The 21,246-nt window shown below is 53.1% G+C and overlaps 5 protein-coding genes across 5 annotated transcripts; 2 read left to right on the top strand and 3 right to left on the bottom strand.

Moving 5' to 3' along the window:
• Positions 1–1,064: 1,064 nt before the first annotated feature.
• Triagg1_4784 (uncharacterized protein) lies at positions 1,065–2,886 on the top strand (the record flags this gene model as incomplete). The annotated part of the gene is made up of 2 exons (XM_062899225.1): positions 1,065–1,673; positions 1,753–2,886. 2 exons carry the CDS (start codon positions 1,065–1,067, stop codon positions 2,884–2,886), a joined length of 1,743 nt encoding a protein of 580 aa, XP_062756364.1.
• A 1,414-nt stretch (positions 2,887–4,300) lies between these two features.
• Triagg1_4783 (uncharacterized protein) lies at positions 4,301–5,608 on the bottom strand (the record flags this gene model as incomplete). Its single annotated transcript, XM_062899224.1, has 1 exon — positions 4,301–5,608. The coding sequence occupies one exon, from the start codon at positions 5,606–5,608 to the stop codon at positions 4,301–4,303; it is 1,308 nt and encodes a 435-aa protein (XP_062756363.1).
• A 3,421-nt stretch (positions 5,609–9,029) lies between these two features.
• Positions 9,030–11,308, bottom strand: Triagg1_4782 (uncharacterized protein; the record flags this gene model as incomplete). Its single annotated transcript, XM_062899223.1, has 3 exons — positions 9,030–9,273; positions 9,330–10,991; positions 11,160–11,308. The coding sequence occupies 3 exons, from the start codon at positions 11,306–11,308 to the stop codon at positions 9,030–9,032; spliced, it is 2,055 nt and encodes a 684-aa protein (XP_062756362.1).
• Positions 11,309–15,276: 3,968 nt separating this feature from the next.
• On the bottom strand, positions 15,277–17,373 carry Triagg1_4781 (uncharacterized protein; the record flags this gene model as incomplete). Its single annotated transcript, XM_062899222.1, has 2 exons — positions 15,277–17,085; positions 17,152–17,373. The coding sequence occupies 2 exons, from the start codon at positions 17,371–17,373 to the stop codon at positions 15,277–15,279; spliced, it is 2,031 nt and encodes a 676-aa protein (XP_062756361.1).
• A 676-nt stretch (positions 17,374–18,049) lies between these two features.
• Positions 18,050–19,319, top strand: Triagg1_4780 (uncharacterized protein; the record flags this gene model as incomplete). The annotated part of the gene is made up of 3 exons (XM_062899221.1): positions 18,050–18,290; positions 18,380–18,856; positions 18,916–19,319. The coding sequence occupies 3 exons, from the start codon at positions 18,050–18,052 to the stop codon at positions 19,317–19,319; spliced, it is 1,122 nt and encodes a 373-aa protein (XP_062756360.1).
• Between the last annotated feature and the right edge of the window lie 1,927 nt (positions 19,320–21,246).

The raw sequence follows: 21,246 nt of genomic DNA, 5'->3' as shown, positions 1-21,246 counted from the left end.
TAGAGTTTAGGCACTGTTGCCGACTCTTTTCCTTTGTTCATTCTCTTTTCCGTCATACCCGTGTTCTTGAGGCTCTCTTTAGGGGGGACTACTCTGACTGAGCAGCATCAGGCGCACAACATATATATCAAGGAAGGGGGCCACGCGGGCGGCGAGTACATCAATACCGCCATTGTTTCAACTGTACAAATAGGGATGGGGCTGGAGTCTTTGGGCTTGTGGATTTTTTTTTTGGTGTCGCACGTTTGTCGACACGTTGGGATACAAAGACATTTTGCGGTTTCGGGAGCAATCCCACGGTTGCAGCCGCGATGCGCGCAACGCTTTAGCTATGATAGACTTGTAGCTACTTGAGCTTTCTGTTAGGATAGAGGACGGGGCTGACAATTGGGCAGCCAGTAATTGGGCGGCTGATTCGCAGAAAGGTGGATGAGGCTAAAGGGATCTGCCGGCTGCACAACACAGCATGGACGCATTACGGCTAAGAGAGGAGAAGTCTAAGGACGGCCATGGTTAGATTAAGGCTGCTAGTATTGGTATGTATTAGCATGAGCTGAGCATTAGCATTAGCAGTAGAAGCAACAATGCAAATCTTTGAGCTGTCACCTGTCAACGGATGTCGTCAGTCAAGTCATCAATCAGCCCAGCCTTTCTAGCCAGATTCGAGCGAGTGCAGTAATGACGTCTATTCGTTCACTATCATTGATAACATAAGGCTAGGCTAGGGACTGCATCGTTACATCCTCGCTTGGGGGTTTGTTTTGTTTGTGCCTTGGCACGGCAGCTGCGATGAGCTGTTGAGAGAGAAAAAAAAAAATTGCAAAAAATTCTAGGCGACAACACCAGAATATTCATCCCGACGCAATCTAGCTGCTCTTCATTGCTGTCGTCTCCTTTCTTCTTCTCTTTTCTTCTCTTCTTCCTCCTTCTCTCTCTGTTACCTCTTTCCAATACATCCATCGCCTGGATACACCCTAAACGTCATCATCTCAATAAGGATCCTCTCTTCAAAACCATCCCCACGTCATATCCCCAGATCCTGACTCACTGACTCGCTTCCCGCCATGGACGCTCCAACCGTCGCCGTCAACGGCTGCACCATCGTCGGCGTCTTCCAGCCCGCCTCGGCCAGGTACCCAAAGGCGCTGGACATTTTCCACGGCATCCCGTTCGCCAGCGCCCAGCGCTTCCGGCCCGCCGTGGCGATGCCGCCGTCCGAGGCCTCGGGCGTCATCGATGCCTCGCGGCCGGCGCCCTCACAGCCGTTCCCCATGGCGCAGCACGCCACGGCGGAGAATCCGTTGACGCTGAACGTGTTCCGGCCGTCGGTGTCGGTGTCGGCGTCGGAGTACGTGGTCGGGCCCGAGAGCGAGGGCGTGAGGGATCTGCCCGTGGTGGTGTACGTCCACGGAGGCGCCTTCAACTTTGGGTTCCCGCTCGAGAGGGATCTGGCGTCGTTTGTGGCCTGGGGGGCGAGCCAGGTGCTGGTTGTGAGCGTCTCGTATCGTCTGGGGGCGCTGGGGTTCTTGGCTGGTGCCCCGGAGACGCAGGAGCTGAATCTGGGGCTGAGAGACCAGAGGCTGGCGGTTGAGTGGGTGAAGGAGTGGATTGGCGACTTTGGGGGAGATGCTGGCGATATCACGCTCCTGGGAACAAGTGCTGGGGCGCATTCGGTGAGTTTTTTTTTTTTTTTTTTTTGAAGATTCACGTCTCTTTGTGGAACATGCATCCCTGGATGATGAAGATGAACAGCAACTTTTTACTGACATCGTCACCCCTCAGGTTGGTCACCACATGCTCAACCCGTCTCCCCTCCCCTTTCGCAAGGCCATTCTCGAGTCCGGATCTCCAACTGCGCGCTCTGTTCTTTCCCCTTCACACCCTCGCAATGTAGGCCATCTAAATGAGTGCAGCATCTACGCCAACAACGTGCCTCTCGACGTCCTCTCCGTCGAATCTGTCGTCCAAGCCTCATTCACCGTCTACGCCATGCACCACACCCCCGTGACTTGGCCCTTCCAGCCCGTCATTGACGGCCCCGGAGGCGCCATCCCCGACTTGCCCCTGAACCTGTGGCGCCAGCTCGTCGAGTCGGGCCGTGCCAAAGACGTGTCCGTCATCACCGGCTTCTGCTCTCACGAGGGCACGACTTTTGTTCCACAGCACGCCTCCATCAGCGCCGAATTCCGCTCCTTTTTCCAGAAATTGATTCCCTCTTTCTCAACAGACGACCTCGACGCCCTCGAGCTGCTGTACCCTGACCCCCTCATCCATCCGGATTCCCCCTATCGTCAGCCCCCCGGCATAGGGGGTCCTCAGAGACGCCCGTACGGAGCGCAGTTCCGCCGCATCTACGAGGCTTACGGCCATTACGCATACATTTGCCCTGTTCTTCACACCGCACACACTTTATCTCGAGCTGGAGCCCGTGTATATCTTTATGAATACGCTGCTCTTTCATCGCCGTTCAGGGCAGCGTCTCACGGTGACCAGCCTCCCGCCGTAACACACGATCTAAACATTCTCGAGTCGACTCCGGGTCTCGTGGCCGTCGCCAAGGAGATGAATCACCGTTGGGTCTCCTTCTCCTCCTCACCATCTGGTACACTCAATCAAGACGATCAGGAGGAAGCTTGGCCCCTATTTGAGAGTCCCCTCGGAGACGATGGCTCCGCTACGTTTTCTTCCGGAGCAGGAATTGGCGAGCTTCTCGTCTTCGGAGAAGGCAATGACGAAGCCGCGGGGGGAAGAAACCAAGGCACGCCGGTCAAGACGAGGAGACTTACAGACAGGGAGCTGGAGCAGTGCCGCTTTTGGTGGGACCGCATGGAGTTGAGCCAGGGGATGGGTGAGCGAGGCACGGCGTCGGCTTGGCTGAAGGCGTAAAATTAGGGGGGCCAGTTAAGGATATGGAAAGAAAAAGAAGAGAAAAGACAAATAAATTAAAACAGGCAAAGCAAGGACACAAAAGAGTTCCTTGAAGCGTCTTGGTGTGGGCGGGATGTGCTAACCAGCTGGTATGAATTACTGGCCCGTAAATAGCAGGGAGCTTTGTAGATATTCACACTCGCAAAGAAACAAGATGCGTGGGCATCAGCAGAAAAAAACAAATAAGTTGCGTCTATGAATACTCGAACATAACAAGGCGAATTCACACAAGCTCACATCTTGAAGAAGAAAAAGTGAAGCGAATAAAAACCCATCTGAATTTACTAATCTTGCGCAGAAATGGCCATGGAAACAAATGCAAAGATTAGAACAAGTATATGTGTATGTGTGTATTAGACTCGCAAGTTTGTACCCATGTAATAGCATTTCCTCCATGAAAAAACATCACAGACCCGCATCTATAGCTATATACCCCAACATCCCTTTTGTTTTAAAAATCCTCCGCATTACCAAAGACATTTCCCCCAAGACGACAAAAGAAAAAGGTCCAAATTGAGGCGGAGGGGGGGCAGCCACGACGACGAAAAGACGGGCATCATCAAACCCATACGAAATCCGCGCGACGATCTGGCTGATTAGATCCCATGGTATGAATACGTTCAAGATCTGACGTGCTATTTTCGAGCAAAGAAAAGACATTAAAGGCACTGAATGGCTGAGATCAGGGAGAGGTCATAGAATCAAGCCAACCGTAGCAGCAGCAACAGCAACAGGCACCGGTAGCAGTGAAAACCGAACTCGCTACGCCCGCAGATGCAGATGCATATAGTTTTTGTATGTACAAGTGCGTCTCCTCCCCCTTTTCTTCTTTTCTCGTCGCGTCTGTCATGAATGATACATGCCAAATAGGTAAGAATTAAAAAAAGGCATGCATCACCCTGTTCCACCCCATCAGCATCGATTTGTCTCCTTTTGTTGCCTCCCCTAGACCAAGCAGATCCCTCCTCTTTCTTTCTTCCTTTCATTCTACCTTCTCTCATCTTGCCCATATTAAACCAATTCTCATTCTCGTAAAACTCAAGAACAAGCATCGGGGTGTTCGAACTTGTACCGTGCTGTGCCGCGTTGTAAATAAAAGCGAGTGTATGTGGATGAAGCGAGCGTAAATTGCCAAAAAAAAAAAAAAAAAAGGTTGGGGGGAGAAGAAAAACCAAAAGCCAGATTTCGTCGTATGCAAATCAGTATTAAACCAAGTGATGGGAGAAAATAGAAATCCTAAAAACGCCTCTCATGTTCCTTCAGCGTCTTCCCAACCCCTGAAACGGGCCAAGACACCTGGCTGAACGGGGGGTATCTATCTTTCGAGCGCAACGAGCGTTAAAACATCCAAAGCCTCATAGACGGGCGGCGCTTAGAAGTTCTGGGAAATGCCAGCGCTCTGCTGAGGGAAGTGACCAGGACTTTCAACGCGCGTGCTGCGCCGGGCGGGATTGTCGCGGATGATGGGCGGAGCCGGCATCTCGTTGGCACCGCCGTAGGGGGTGTCATAAGGAGTCTGGTTGTATTGATCATAGTAGCCGGTACCAGTGCTGTAGGCAATGCCCGCGCCCGCGTCGGAGCCATCTGATCGGCCGGTTGCGCTGTATGAAGAAGACGCATTAGAAGCTCCTCGTCGAACATCACCGCGGTTGTTTGCCGCTGATGGTCCCATAGCGCCGAGAATCTCCCCCTCGGGACCATCAATCAATGCCGCTTCAGACATGTTGCCGCCACGAGTAGGTGAAATGTCAGAATAACCGTTGGTGGCGCCAGAAATCGTGGTCGAAGCCTTTCGGCCTGTTGAGCCGCCAAGGGTGGTTGATCCCCAGCCACGGTAGCCGACAGATTCCTCTTCCCTCATCTCATACGCGTCTCCTCCAGTCATGCCAACCACAGGAATGGTGGGATCGGCATTGGGGTTGTAGGCATAGTCCTCGACCTCTTTTCTTCGCTCGGCCTCTGCCGCCCGGCGCGCACGACGCTTCTTCCACAGGAAAAGCCCAATGACGGCCAGGATGGCAATGGCGACAATGGGAACGACTACGCCAATGGCCACCTTGGCCTTTTGGTCAAGACCGCCGCTGCTATCCTTGCCAGCAATACCATTCGGAGTTGTCGTCGAAGTCGACGAGGTAGTGGTACCACTGGCCGGAGTATTGGTGGCCGATCGAGTGCGTGTCACAATCACTTGTTCAGTCGAAGGAGCGCTCCCCGAAACAGTAGTTGTTTCCTCAGTTGTCGTCGAGGATGTATCGGGAGGAGGCGTAGTAGATGTAGGGGGCGCTGTTGTAGACTCGGTGCTGCTGGTGGTGGTACGCTCCGGGGTCGTAGAAGTAGACGATGTCGTCGAAGTAGATGACGACGATGAGCTCGACGTAGATGTAGGCGGTTCCGTAGAAGTCGGTGGCTCTGTCGATGACGATGAAGTCGGCGGCGGCGGTGGTGGAGTGGTACTTGATGGAGGCTCAGATGGCGGAGCTGTCGAGGACGGGGGGTTGTCTGGAGTGCTAGACGATGAAGGTGTCGACGACGGAGGAGGCGGTGGTGCTGTTGTTGATGAGGGCGGTGGCTCTGGAGTCGAGCTGGGTGGTGGAGATGGAGTTGAAGACGGAGGCGCTGCGTCGTCCGATTGCTCGGGCGGCGACGAATTTTGCGGCGGACTAGATGTGTTGGTAGACATGGTGACGGCGACGGCGTGGACAGTCGTAAACTTGGATTGACTGTGTTGAGATGCAATGTCAGAATGAGGATTCAAGGCGCTTAGCCGACTAGAAAAGAGCCGGGCGAAACGAAGCGCAATGCGAAGCAACAAACAGCGAGCATTCAATCAAACCACCAGAGTCGACGAATCAAGCCAGAGAAGATAAGCCATCCAAAGGATGGCCGTGCAATGGCACCAGGCCGAATGCAGGGGCTACGCACGAAGCCGACGAGAACCCAGCCGCGCTTGACGCCTCGCATGATGACGGTAGCCGTCGGGAAGCACGACAGAGGAGGAAGAAGCACAAGATCGACTGGGCTCGAAACGGCTCGCAAAGGGAGGCCGGAGGCAAGACAAGCAAGAGCCGCAAACGTACCTTTTTTTTTTCAGTCCAACGTTCCAGAGACAATCCGAAGAACGGGCGCGTGGAGCGAATCAGCCAATTCGAACGATGAAGAGAGCGAGCGCCAGTCGCAAAAATAGGTAGGCTATTTTTTTTTTTTTTCGTTTCGTAAAAAATGGAGAGAGACAGAGAGAGAGAAAAGAAGAGTAACGAGCCGCAAGGTTCGATTCGACGACAGGCCCACGAACGTCTGACGGCACCTTAGCCTTGGCTTAGCTCAACGGGCTCGTACAAGCACGGCGAAAAGCGCAGCGAATGGACGCAAGCAGAATTGCGAGAAGGGTGGGCCGTGGGGCGTGTACGAGGTTTTGAACAATGCAAGAAAAAAAAAAGAGGAGGCGGATGCCAGAGAGCGCGAGTGAGAGAGAAGCGCTTAGGAATGTCAAGCTGGGCGAACAGGGAACCAAACAAGACCAGATCAGATCAGCTGTCAAACCCAATGGAGTGAGAAACGCGTACCGGGTCGATGAGAGAAAAGGGAAAAGGGAACTTTGGAGGAAGAAAGAAAAAAAACTCGTTAGGGGGGGTTGAGTGAGCGATACGAAGGAAAAGGCCGAGAAGAGCTGTAAAGTTCTGACGCACCCGCACCCGAGCGACGATAGCAGCAGCGAAAAGGAACACCGGACGGGTGCGTTGGGGGGAGCCGCTGCACACTGTGACTGGCACTGTGTGACTGGGTGTACGCTGTCTCGCACCGCCACGTGCGGCCTGCGCTAGCGCCACTGTACCGGATGGCCGTTCCTGCAGTCTCGACTCTGCGGTTGCCCCCTCTTGTGTGCTGGATTACTCCGTCGTCCTTTTTTGGTTTGATTTTGCTTTTTTTTTTTTTTTCTTTTTTTACCGGGGAATCGGGGCTTGATCCCCGAGCGGCTAGTGTCCAGTGTCTTGCTTCTCCCCTGGGTACATGTACCGAGCTCTTCTCTTGTTCCCGACAGATACTCGTACATGCAATTATCAACATTGAACCTTCAAGGTACCAGGAACCAACACGCGGCTACGGGCACCACCAACAACTCGGCATCAAATGGCTGAATGTGCCCCCCAATCTTCGAATCGCCGCTCCCAGCTGACCGTCGCTGACACTGGCCCCAATGGGCTCAAGGTTTCCATCAGGACGGGCTGTTTTAGTGGTTGGCGCGTCAACTAATTTCGCCTAAGTCGAACCTCCAAGCTCAAGCCACAGAGGGCACTAGAAAGCCGGCGAGCTTCAGCTGTGGACAGTACGGAGTCCATTGTCTGCAGCGAGGTCGGGCACCTTTGGAGACATGGAGGACTTTCTGGTATCTGCGAGAGCGCCAAAAGAGGCCGCCGCTGCGTTTTAGCCTTTTCGCTGTCCCCATCTGTCACATGCGTCCCTTTACGAGTACCTCGACTATTTTCTACACTTGAGAGGGGGAGAGTGAAAAGAAAAGAAAAGACTGAAGCCAAGAAAAGACTTCGGCCCCCTTTTCGACGGCAGCAGCAAAGGCTGGAAGCGTTACTGTACTTGCACTACACAAGGAGCATTTTCATGACCATGCCCGTAGGTAATCAATTAATAGGTACTGTGCAGAACACGCGTGCAGGCGCCTGGAAAGAAAAAAGAGACCCTGGTGCAAAAATTCAGCGCAGCCTCCGTGGGTTATTGCCGAGCAATAAGCACGGAGCAAAGCACGTACGTATGATGCGTGTCATATGCAGAGCGCATCACATTTCTCGGAGGCGCAAGGGCTTTTTTTCGGTCCCGACATACCACACACACCCCAATTTGGCACAAAGGAGCAGTTGTTTGCGTCGAATCTGTAAACATCGATGATGATGGTGATGTCCTCTATCGCCTCAAGCCATCAACCAGCCATTCGACGCCAAATCCTCGGCGCCTACACTGAACAGACAAAAAAAAACAAGGGAGCCCGAGATTTGCACTGCCCGTCTCACACTACCCGACTAGACTCCGTCCTCCGGCCCTCACTGCCACAAAAGCATGGTCCGTGAGGAAGGCTTACTAAAGTGCCAACTGACAACATGAGCCCGGTTATTATTAGCTCTCCCCTGGCAACACCCAAAAAAAGGGCGCGCGCTTTGTCAGTCACATTACTCCGTATTCTCTCTCAAGTCAAGGTCGATAAGGCGGGGTTGACGTAAGAAGATAAAAACGGACCAAGGCGCTACTACTAACCTCTGTAGTGTCAAAGACTGCATACAAGTACGATGTAGTATATGCACGGATTCGAGCACCTGATCCAAAATACATTCCATCCATCAAATGCTATCTACGTTATCTATCACGCCAAATCAATAGAAGTGCTCCACAGTAGCAAGTCATTTTAGAGCCCGGATGATGATCTCCTTATCGTGAGCCGAGATGGCACGTGATACCGACTTCACCTGCTCGAATCGCTCCATGTTGATGATGAGAAACAACGACGAGTTGACTACTATTACATGTCAAGTACGAGTAGGGCATTACATGTCAAATATTCAACACGGCACGCACGATTCACCAAAGAATATGTCAACATCCAACAAAAGCAAATACCTAAAAATACACACAATATAAGATATCAAGACAGCACGAGCACCGATAGACAAAAAGCAACAACACACGCAAATTAGGAGAAAAACATGCAGCAAAGAAATAACAAATAAAAACAAAAGTATTAAAAAAAAAAGGGTGAGTGCATCTGATTGACCTATATTGCCTATGTACAATGTTTCCTTCAGATGCCAAAGAAGAGGCACGAAGTTCGTCACCTGAGATGTAGTTCATGTGTTGGGTTTAGGTTCCAGTCCATCTATATGCAAACATCGCAATAAAAGCCCAAAAATCGAAAAGAGTCCGTCGTAATCCCTAATTACTCCTGTGGAAGTGAACAAAATAAACAAACTCCCTTTTGGAGAGCGCTTTGAATGCCGCTTATCTGTTGGCAGAATCATGCAGATGCCGTAAGCAAGAAATGACGACGCTGATACTAAAGAAATACCACCCGGGGCGGCCAGCCTACTATGCTCCCTTTCTTAAGGTCGCACCGACCATGAAGGCTTCAGCTGGTCGTCCATGGCAGCTGCTGTGAAAACCGTGTCGCCGGGCAGGCGGCTGACTCGGCCTGCTCCGCTTCGAATAGCCTGGAGTTGGGCCTGAGACATGCCGCTCTTGTTACTTCTGATGCTGCCTGCGTCACTGGCGTTTTCGGGATCTCTGAACTTCTTGGGAGGGGCGAAATCCAGGGCCGTAAAGGTGCCTGACTTTCGGAGCAAGTGCCTAGATAGATGTGTTAGCCAATGCCTCTCATTCATTGTGTTGATAATGCTGCTTACGGGCTTGGGAGGGCAGCTAGTTCGTCAAAGGCACCAGCCAGCTGTGACCCGGCCGTCGGTGGCTGGAGGAAAGCTTTTCTCTCGCCAAAGGGGCTCTGGCTTCGGCCAGCCACGTTGTCACGGATGCTGGTCGGGGGGGCAAAATCCGCAGCGTTGAAAATGGCAAAGGAATCATCACCAAGCTTGGAGGGCGTCGGGAGTGTGTTCAGGGGCGTCGGAGGGGGGAGGTTCTTCTTGGGCTGCTGTTGGCGGGCCCATGCGCCGGAGGCGGAAGAATCGGGCCTGGGTCCAAAGGCCGAGCCGGCGCGAGGTCGCCCAAAGGCGGAATCAGCACGAGGCCGTCCGGGACCAGGAGAGAAGGTTCCTCCGTTGCCATTAGGTCCACGGAAGCCGGGACCGCGCGGGCCGGGACCACGAGGGCCGCCCATCGGTCCACCTTGGCGTCCGCTTGGGGGTGGTGTCATGGCGCGACGGGTAACGGGCTGGGCATACGGCATGACGAAGGCGTTGGTGTCGGCATCATAGTAAGCAGCGGCCTCCATGTAGCCCTGGTCGTAGTCTTCATAGTAGTCAGTGCCACCTTGTTTTTGCTGGTTGGGCTTCTGCTGTTGTTGCTGCTGCTGCTGTTGGTGCTGTTGCGGTTGAGTGGGCAGAGGAGGGGGTGCTTCATTAGAATCATCAAAGTACTCCTTGTAAAAGGATCGGATGCGGTTGGCGCGAATTTCGGGGTCGTCAGACTCCATCATTTCATTAGGAGGAAGTGGCCGGAATCCAACAGAGAGTCGCTTGCTAGAGTTTTGAGGAACGCCAAGACCACCAGCCTGGTGAGGGGGAGGCGGCCTTGACAGAGGTCGGCCACGGCTTTCTTCCTGCGGTTGAGAATCTTCATGGGGCAGTCCGGGAGAGAGAATCTGAGGAACGTTTCGATCAGCGGGGTGGGCAGGGGAGGCCATGCCATTATCAGTGTAAGCAGATGAACGAGCCGAGTTGGGATGGCTCCGAGAGCCATCTTGGCCAAGCTTCAAGGCAGCCGGAGCAGGAGTCGGGAGATCAGGCACTTCGAATTCATCCGCGTTAAAGACGTCGACAGGAGGGACCGTTTCGATTTCCGGGACAATTGGCTGGACGGGGAGCCTGACATCATGAACCTCGGCGGAACTGGGAGGCTGGTGCGTAGGCTTGGGGGCCGTAGGAGTAGCAAAGGGGTCGACCTTCTCATCCGGGGAGGGGGATCGTGGCGTCGACGGGTGCATGGGAGGCTTCGATAGGGCACTAGACTTGGGAGGGCGTGTTCCAGAGTTGTCGTTTGGGTTGAAAGATCGCACAGAACCAACATCACTAGCTGCATATTGGTTGACGGTTCTATAAGGGTCTTCTTCGGTTTGGAGGGTTCGAGCATACGAGTGAATAGATTCGCGAGATCCATGGTTGCCCGGGGGAAGCAGGTACGGCGATGTGAGGTTCATGTCCATGGAAAGGCCACCCTTGTGCATAGCTTTTTCTCCTCCAAGTCCCAGCAGACTCTTTCGCTTCTTGGCAGGGGCATCTCCCATGCCAAAATCAAGGTGCTTGGTCGGGTCGTTGAGCTCCTCCAGCTTGTCTCGGCGCATATTCCTGCGGTGCAGGATGATCAAGACGATGATGGCCACACAAACCGGAATTCTACATCGATTAGCATAACCATCCTGACCAACTCATTCCCTGCTTCTTCTTCTTCTTCTTCTTTCTTTCTCTTCATCCCCCTTATTCCTCTTCCCTTCTCTCCATCCTTCTCCTCCCCCTCTCTTGGTGTTTTCCTTCTTCTTCTTGCAACAAAATGAGACGACTCACACAATACCCAACACAATGGCGAGGGTTGAGCCGGAACCTCCAACAGGCTTCTCGCAGGTGTTCGCGGCTTCGGTGGCAACACAGTCCGATCTGCGCAGCAGAGATCCAATGGACTCCAAGCTACGACGCAGAATGATGCGCGGCCCCATCTTGTAGGCCTCTCCATCGCGTGTAATCGCCCCGGCGGCGGCGGGGTTTAACCCTCGAGCTCGTACTATGCTCATCTTCCCACTTGCTCCTATTCAAGAAACGACTTTGTTGGAAAAGACGGGCGGAAGAAAAATAAATATTACGAATGACGTTGCGAATCAAAGTCGAAGGGATGTACTGATCGCCATGAAATATGTGGTGTGCAAGTTGATTATTGTTTTGTTCGTTCTATACCGAACAGAAACCCGCGGAAGACGAGAGTTGGTGTCGATCGACGTTCGTCCAGCAAGAAAACCAAAAAAACGGGTTAAGAATGCAATGCCAACCAGGCGGGCAAAGACAAGGAACGACTGATGCTGCTGATTCGCGGAAGCAGCACGCAAAAAGGAATGACTGAGAGCTTGACAAGCAAACACTAAAAATGAGTGACAGGCCCGCTGGCAGGCGGTTTGCAACGATAAATCGCAATGGTCGACAGAGGGAAAACTGGCGATGGGGAGAGGAGAAAAGAAGAGGAAGAGCGCGAGAGAGGCTCCGAGCCAAAGGAGAGAGAGAGAGCGAGCGAGCGACTGAAGCGGGTTAGCAAAGGCGACAGGGCCTGTAGAGTCGGTGGGACAGTTACAGCGCATGCAAGTACAGCGACTTGGCGAGGAGCAGGCGATTGCAGGGAACCCAGCAGGTTTCGGCGGGCAATTCCCCCCTTGTTGTAGCGAATGAGACAGCGCAGGGCAGGATTTGATGCGAGCAGGGGGCAGGTCGCAGGTACCTGGACTGTCTGGCCATGGTCAGGGAGCTTCCAGGGTCGTAGGGAGTTTAATTTGAGCATGGAGTGCTAGCGCCGGGCCGCCGCGAGAGAGATGGGCTCGAAGCTCGACGTGGCCTGGTACCGGTACCTGTGCTCATGCCACCAGACAGCTTCTGCTCCGTCGCTATCCCCGTGGTATCGCAGCCCTTGTGCGCCAGAATCGCGAGTGGCGTCGCAGGTACAGGTACAGGTACGGGGCGTGCTTTGCGATTAAGCCCAGTAGGTCGAAAGAGGAAAACAAAGAGGTCTGGCGAGCTGCGTCTAGCAGGGGTCTGACGCAGGTACCGCAGGCGAGTTGCGTCCACGTCCATTCAGCCCCCCGCACAGTGCAGTCCGAGCGACATCACATGGACCACATGTGGCTCACGCGGGCGATTCTGCAGAGGGATCCGCGTGTCCGACACTGTGTTTTGCACTAGAGCCCCTGACGCTAGCCCAGGAGCGCCCTAGCAGTCCCGCCAGCGCGCGTACAGTCGAGGCCTCGGGGCAGAGCTTCCATTGATCGAAATTGAACTTGTCGGTGCACGCACAAAACGGAGGTCCTGCGTGCGGAGTATTATCACTGGTGCGAGTGCTACAGTAAAAGTCTGTGGCTACTAGGTAAGGTGTCACATCCAACCAATCCATCCTACTTGTACTCGTAAATGTAGAGTACTTTAGCTATGTAAGCGGTTGAGCAGTTCCGAATACTCGTATTGCTGCAACCGCGATTGGACCTCAGGCAAGAAACAACTCGGCCACGTTCAGACGAAAAAAACAGCATTGAGCAATCCATCATGCTTGATTCTGCCCATCGCACCATCACCCGACGCTTTTAGGGGATGTACCAGCTCTCAGCTTGACGGGGCACGGAGTACTCCGGACTTGGATAGCATGCAGAGATTGGGCCGCACCGGCGTGTCAAGTACATAGAGCTCAAAAGTACAGTACCATCTACCTGTATCAATATCGCCAGTGACAGACAGACGAAGCGATAGCGCAGTATTGAGGGCTTATTCACTCTCCAACACCAGCGCCGCCAAGACGGTCACTCGACGGGCTTATCCCCGTCAGCTTCTGATACGACCCATTGAGTCGCAGCGAGAGGGGGAAAATGCGCGCTTGGGCAACCTGAGCAATGTGTGCCTGGAGGACTGTGCATGCATGCCACGCTGCTGGTGTTTTTTGACAATGTCCAAGTCGCCTCAGCCACGAACTGACTATCTTGACAATTCGACCGTTGGCCATGACCAACAGCAAAGAATAAAACGCACCGGTTTGTACCCATTGGAAGGAAATGGCGCATTCGAGAAGCGAGTTCATCTCGACGCAATACCTCAACTTGGAAGTCAGATACGCAGGTACCTTTGTACCCGTGCCCATGCGCGGTGAAAATCGCCTTATCCAATAGGAGCAGTTACGCAATCAACCTCATTAAAGGCATATCCACCGCGATGCACTCGCTGTCATGGTGCTTGTACCGCTACTTGTACCTGCGACTGTACTGTAAATTGTAATGCCGCTTCATCCTGCCAGTTTCCGTTCTTCAACCTCGAGGCCTCCACCATTGAGCCATTGGCCATTTGCCACTTCCGCCCCTTGGTCAAGCGCAATCTTACCCTTACACGTACGAGTACGCTTCTATGAAATGCCAGCTTTTTATAGATGCTGGGTATCGAGACTGCCGATACAAATTCTGCGTGCACTTGCCCCGTTGCATGAAGATCCGGCCCGCTGCCCGGCTTATTAAAAAGAAAAAGAAAAAAGTCTGCCGTATTTCCGATATGAACTTCCCCCCCCCTAGCACCGTGGTTCGGGGCACTGCCCAGCCGGTGAGACGACGTTGGATGCGGAGTTCGAGTTATTAGCTGGAAATCAACTGACTAGACGCAGGAATTGCGCCAATGCTACGGAGTCCCTCGACGGAGCACGGAGTATGAGTAGCATCAAACGGAAACAACAGTACCGAGTGCTCCGTCGTGCTACGAGTGGTCGTAATATTACAGAGGACCAGGCAGCACGTTCGGATCCCAAGCCGGTGACTGGGTCCCTGTCCGTGTTATGTTCCATCTCCATGTCTCCCTTGCTGCATGATGCCACAGTCGGTGAACCGCCAAAAGGAAGAAGAAAAAAACAATTCAGACGAAACAGGAGAAACGGGTCTCTACATGCATGCGGCTGTCGAAAAGCATGTGCGACGCTGTTTCTACTGCACCCCTGGCGAGACATGGGGGGCCCGCCGAGTCTTGAAGAATCAGTCTCCGCATCCAAGACAAAGGCCCAAAGCTGACCTCGACACTTGTTTTGCTGCACAGTCCAGCAGAGTTCTCTGTGGCAACCAACTGACCAGGTAAGCAGCGCTTTCTCAGCCCTTCACACCGATGTTGGTGGCGCTGAAATATGTCCATCCAACCGACGCTCATATTCTGATCTCCGTCGAGGAGATTCGTCTCGTCTGTGAACCCAACTGGCCAACATGGCGACACTCGGGTACTACCTTGAATCGATGCATTATTTAGTGCAAAGATATGGCAACTATTCATAACCTGGTCGTGCCCAGGGATACAATCCTACGGTACCTCATGGGGCCGACAAGTCAAGCAAGGGGGCGGCAAAGCATCTCAAGCTGCTATACCTAGCTGCTGAACAGACACTTGCAAGCCAGCTGATCGGTGGCGGGTAGCCATCGGAAATGGGTGCCCACCGATCAGTTGCTAATATTGCTAGGTACTATTATTGTCCTACGGAGAGCTTCGAGAAGCGTGGAAAGCTTGCTTGGCCAGCACTAACCTACATCGTGGAGCAATGGGCCAAGGCTTAGATTATATTCACTTTCGGCTATTCCCACTAATGTCATTGTACTCTACCCAACAGCAATATCCCAAGCATTACTACCTACTGACAAGACCTAACGGTATGGGTATACCGCGGCACTAGCAATTCTTTTTCCGTCTGAGCGGCAGATGCAAAAGGGGGCATTCCAGAACGATCCATGGAGCTGTCCAGGGCCGGCAGCTGCGGCAACAATCTATGCGTCATACTGACCGATTCACGCACAAGTATCATGTAGATAGTAGTAGCCTTGTGTGCCCGTATAGCTGAGTTCGTGCAACGACATTATGCTTATGCGGTCCCTTCCATATGGGGCGCAAATCCCACGTGTGCCATCCGTCAAGTACGCAATCAAGGTCGAGCCGTTGTGTTTGAAAGCTTATAAAACTCCGGGGCATATTCAACCAACCAATTCTTCTCAATCTTGGTAATGTCGCGGATATATGTCTTCTCGCCCGTTTCCATAATCTCATGAAATACAACCCAATCAGCTTTACGATTAAACATGAGAGAGTTGGGATGTGCGTGCAAGACTGTGCCGCCCTCAACGTTTCGATACGTTCCATCCGGTTGCATGCGTGCCGCGTGGGCAAAATAGCCAGACGTGAGGCACCGTCTAATGTGCTCTGCCTTGTTACCGTGATCCTGCTGTTTGGATGAGGGCGTCTCATCCACCTTGATGTTGAACCGCTCAAGATAGCGTTTGAGTTGCGCTCGGATGCTAATTGCCCGAGTCATCGACTTGTAGTTGAGATTATGCTCGTGGCAGAACTTGGCCTCCTTCTTGCCCTTTGTGATGAAGGTTTGGTAGACGTTGAGCAGCGTCAAATGATCCCCTTCTTCCACGGCAAATTTACGCCTGGAAGATTCCATCTTCTTCTGTTCGCCGTCGTGATAGAACCACACGTTGCCTCCGAGGCTTGTCATGGCAGCAATGGTCAGCATTTCGCTTAGACAATTGAACTGCGGTGCTGAGAGGAGGGTTTTCGCCATCATTGGCTCAACTGCCAGCTCGGCCATGCGGGATCCAAGCGGCTGTGTTAATTTTGCATAGTCGTCCAGAGCACCCAGCGAGTAGAGCAACTCGAGTGCCTTTGACATGAGCTCCGACGGCGGCGCAGATAGGAAATCAAACCGAACCACATTGTCGATGCCAAGGGCCTTTAGCTGCAGGATAGTTGATGCCAAGTTGGACCTCTGTATTTCCGGAGGGTTGGTTTCCGGTAGCGCCTGGTAAGCATCTTCAGTGTAGAGGCGGTAGCATTTCCCGGGTTTTGTGCGGCCTGCACGGCCCGCTCGTTGAGAGGCGGATGCTTTTGATATGGGTGTGGTTGTGAGCGTCTCTATGCCCGTCTTCGGATTATAAGCTCGTAGCTTGACGAAACCACAATCTATGACATGGACTATGCCGTCAATCGTAACCGAGGCCTCGGCGATATTTGTTGAAAAGACAACCTTGCGCGTTCCCTCCGGCGGCTTATCAAACACATACATTTGCTGCTCCGTTGACAGTCCGGCGTAAAGCGGCAGCGGCTGCAGAGGCCCGTGTCGACCATCCAGCTGGGTGGCTCTCTCGGCTACAGCTTGGATGGCGTTGTCGATCTCCTCACGACCCGTTAGGAAGACCAGGATATCGCCTTCGCCCTCTTGGGTGTGGATGTCGAATACTGTATTCACCGCCTTCTCGACATAGTCTTCCGCCGGAGACTCGAGATAGAGAGTGTCAATTGGATATGTTCGCCCCTCAAGGCTTACAATCGTCACGGCATCATTCGACGACTGGCCTTGTTGCTCTTTTTTTGCTTCTTGCCCTGATCCTTTTGTGAAAAAGTCGAAAAACTCCTCGGCCTGGATAGTCGCGCTGCTCACAATGATTCGGAATTCAGGCCGCTTCTTGCGAATCTTTTTCAGCAGGCCAAGCAAGATGTCAGTGCTAATGGAGCGCTCGTGAGCCTCGTCAACCATGATGACGGAATACCGGCTCAGCAGGGGATCAGCTAGCGCCTCCCGGATGAGAAGGGCGTCAGTCAAGAACTTGATGCGAGTGGAAGATGAGGTGACGTCCTCAAAGCGGATGGAATATCCAACTTCTTTGCCAATCTCACACCCTACTTCGTCAGCAACCCGCAGGGCAACTGTTGTGGCAGCCACGCGACGTGGCTAATGTATTAAACGTCAATGAGAATCCTCATATGAAGCGGGCTTCTTGTAAGAGCAAATGCTTACCTGCGTCACCCCAATAATCTTTCCATCTGAGCACCACCCGGCCCGTTCGAGGAACTGGGGGATCTGTGTGCTTTTGCCGGAACCAGTTTGGCCGATGACGATGGTGACGGGGAACGTCTCGACGACATAGAGTAAGCTATCGCGATGTTTTGCTATGGGGAGCAATGCCGAGGGTTTGTGCAGCGCGGGGATGAATGTCGAGTCAAGATCAAGTTCGGCCATGGTGAAGTTTTATGCCGGTTGGATATAGTGAGAAGTTTGAGAGGTTGATGTTGTTTGACGCCTGTTTCAGCTTGAGCATCTTATGCTGTTACACTTGGCTAGGTGCTGGAGAAGTTGCATGATCTAAAGACGTGAGTTGAAGCAAAATTCAATGCATTCCTCAATTTTGCACGGCCAATTTTCGAGATTGGGTACTGGATTCAATATTCGGCCATTGTTTGTTCTCTTTAGAATTCGTCGTGCTGCCTTACCCTGGAGCATATCGAGAACTCGACTCAGCCACACTGTGGCGCCGTGGCTTTGACACGCCTGATTTCAGACCCCGAGCTCCTTTATTTCGGTGGGGCGCGTCATCAGCGTCGTGGCTAGCTTCAAACCCCTCCGTCATACTCATAATCGCAACGGAGAGCCCGAGCCAGAAGCGAAATCAGATTCCTGAAGCCCTCAGTTATAAGCGAAATCACAAGAAATCGATAACCTTGGTCCCTATTGGCGCGCGCGGGCGAATACAGACGCAGAATGTCAGCTCCCACAGAGACGGTATATATGAATCCACTTTCCGTGACGGCTTGTTAGTGGCGAGAGAGCTTGCGATGCTGATGCTAGTGGTGCGACTGCGCAGAATAAAGTGACGGACTCAGGCGCCGAATCGCCTACTACCGCGCAACCGCTTGATATGTCAGATGATGAACAAGAGACTGGAATCATAGGCGACGGTACCGTATCACCAATGCTCGGCTCGAGACACAGCTCCGAGGGTCCAGCCCCTCCGCCAAAACCCCCGCGCCCCATGACCGAGGCGCAGAAGAACCAGATCATTCTGAAGGAAGCGTTTCCGACAGTTGACGATGGTGTTATCAAAGCGGTCTTGAGCGCAAGTGCAGGGCGCGTGGAGCCAGCCTTTAATGCTCTACTTGGTGCGTTGTTACGCCGTTGCGCCGTTGCGCGCAACAAGAATGCTGGAATCACAATCACAGTCGAGAGCGCATGCTTACTAGGCAAACAGAAATGACCGACCCGGATGCTGCCAAGAACGAGCCACAGGACGTTCCCCCTCAGCAGCCCCCGAGGCCGCTGCGATCTCAGATAGAAGAAGATGAGCGGTACGCGCGGCAGTTGGCGGAACAATACGATAACGTCGGCGCCTACGAAGCTCGCACCTCCAACCGCGGGGGACCTGCACGAGCGAGAGCACAGCCTGGATACGACGAGGATCGGGAGCGCAACTTTATAGATGACGATCTCCCCGCCATCCGCGAAAACCTTCGACAGGGATTCATCGAGACCCAGACCAAGGTGAACGGTTGGATCAGCACTTTGAAGAAGAAGATTGAGGAGAATTTCGACGAGAGCGAGGATGCCGAACATAGAGAAGGACCCCAGTACCGCCATGGCGGGCCTGGCAGCAGGAGCACCGACTACGACGCAGATCCGCAGGTGCTCAGCGATGATTTTGCCGGCATGAAATTCGCGCCGGATGGCAGTAAGTATCGAGATGTTCACGATGATAGCCACGCAAGGCTGACGATTGCACCCTTCTAGCCCCTGCCTATGGCAACCGACCGTTGGCCAACACCGGCGTTTACAGACCGCCTCCCTCGACCTCACCGAGACCCGAGGGCCGAAGGGTGGGATTCAAGGATGAACCCGAAGAAATCAAGATGTATGATGCTTCACCAAAGCTCTCTCCCAAGGGCGAAGCCAAGGCAGCGCCAGCAGCCAAGGCAAGCAAGTGGCAGCCTCTTTCCAGCGTGGAACCGGACCCGATTACCGACAACGACCCCTTCAGCCTTGGTGACAGCGAAGATGAAAGGGAGACGAAGGAGAAGCCCAAAGATGGCAAGTTGGACGATACGGAACGGCTGAAGCAGGCTGCGGCTGAGGCCATGGCAGAGAACCTGGTTGATCAGAAGAAAGATGGGGAAGCGAGCGGAAAGAAGAGCTAAACACCCGGTAAAGATGGGACGGGGATTAATTACCAAATGGAACCAATGGCGTGGCTGTTTTTATGTGTTTCAAAAAGAAAATACTTGCATCGTTTGATTGCGGCGACTATGAGCAGTAGCTGTTCACATCGGTAACTTGATGTGATGGTGTTACATCGCTTCAGCCGATCTTGGGGAGTGGTAGATAGGGATGGCCGTGACATTTTGCTGGACTGAATGAAGTGTGTGACGAGACTGAGGAGGCTCTTTTTGCGTCATGACAAATTGCTAGCAGCGGTTAGTACTACCTAGGAAGAATATACTTGGCTGTCCAAAGAGACGCTCGGCTCGGATCATGCAATAGGTAGCTCGTATGTGTGGAGGATGCTCAATGGGTTGGGTGGGAACTTGTAGGGAGGCTCCATCAATGTCATTCTAGGATGATCACGTACCTCTAATTTAAAGGTTCAATTCAAGGTACTAACTGGAACCAAATAGATGCCGAGGTATCGAGCGATGTGCTTTGTCTTGATATGTTTCCAGATATCAGAAGCGGCTGGCGATAGCAGTGGCATAAAGGTGTCTCTGTCTGTATTCGATATCAAGTAAAAACAGTGGGTAGAAAACAATACTATGACTAACGACACCTTCAAGTTAGGTACGAGTACACAGGCAACGGGTAGGAGGTAATATATCATCAGCCTGAGTGGCCTGATTAATACCTTAGGTCTAGTACTTTGGTCATCAGCCCCGTAGCTGCATATATCTTAGCTTTCAGGCATATCAAGAGCATCCATGCGGGCGTCGGACATTGTAGCATTTCTCTTCAAGGTTGCCCAACCCTCCAACTTACCTAATGCCTCTCTGGTGTAGAATATTGGAAGCTGAGTGGCGGCAACTGAGGGCGCGAGCTGGAAAAAAAGTCAAGTGAGCAAAGGGTTGCCGCATGGGCTGCGCTTAAACCAACTGCACCTATCGCTCACGCACGAGGTGCAATGCTGGACGGCGATTGGGTCCGGTATAAACAACGGGGACGATGTTAGCAGCAGATCCGGCAAAACATCCCTACAAATGCAGCCCAATGGAGGGGCCCCGAGCAAATGCTTTTGGACGCAAAAGTCTGCAGCCAAAGCAGCGGGTGTTAGGGCACTACCAGGCACTTTGTCACGCTTTGCTGCATTTTGCTGCACTTTGCCGTACTTTGTACGAGCGAGACACGGCCCCGGTGCGACACGGTTAATCGCCGGCCCTACTTTCCGAAGGGCCAAGTCGGTACCACGGCCCGCCAGAAGAGAAGAGCTCAACGCCGCATGAGCCAACCCTGGTCGATTCTGCAGAGCGACCTTCTCACGGTGCTAAGGCGTTGAAGTTACAGCTGCCACGGGGTTTATCGACTAGCTTCGCGATGATCTAGGGAGGACGAGGGCTCTGATGAGTCGCCCCCGCTTCACAGGTCACCTTACGAGTAACTTGTCAGTGAGAGAGAGAAGTGGCATTTTGAGTCAAGGACCGAGAGCCTTCCATCGGACCAAGGACCGGCTACTAGTCAGTCATTCAGTCAGTCCGTCTCATCCTTCTGCCCTCACCGAGCACACGCTTCTGTCGACCTCCTTCTCTCCCCTCCTCTCCAATTGGATCGACCAGAGACAATCTGACTAACAGGTCTGGACAGACACGCAGACACGAAGCCAGCCCCGTCAGCCCAGCCTCGTCACCTTCTGTCTGTTGGACCTGAACTCATCTGATCTTTCACCAGCCTTTTCTGTACTCGTACGCCGGCCTCCTCCAGACAGTCCCGGTAGGGTAGGCCAACCACTTGACTTTGCTGCTGCTGCGGGTTGGCGTCCTTGTGATTGAAAATCTCAGTCTGAGGCCAAGCAACGGGAGTCATTTCCCACCTCGTCTCTTCCTGTACGTAACCAGCTTCTGCTCCCCCTTGACAGCTTTC

Source organism: Trichoderma aggressivum (genome assembly GCF_033847375.1).
Source record: "Trichoderma aggressivum f. europaeum strain CBS 100526 chromosome Unknown scaffold_015, whole genome shotgun sequence".
Classification (NCBI taxonomy): domain Eukaryota; kingdom Fungi; phylum Ascomycota; class Sordariomycetes; order Hypocreales; family Hypocreaceae; genus Trichoderma; species Trichoderma aggressivum.
This window is presented reverse-complemented; position numbering and strand designations above follow the sequence as displayed.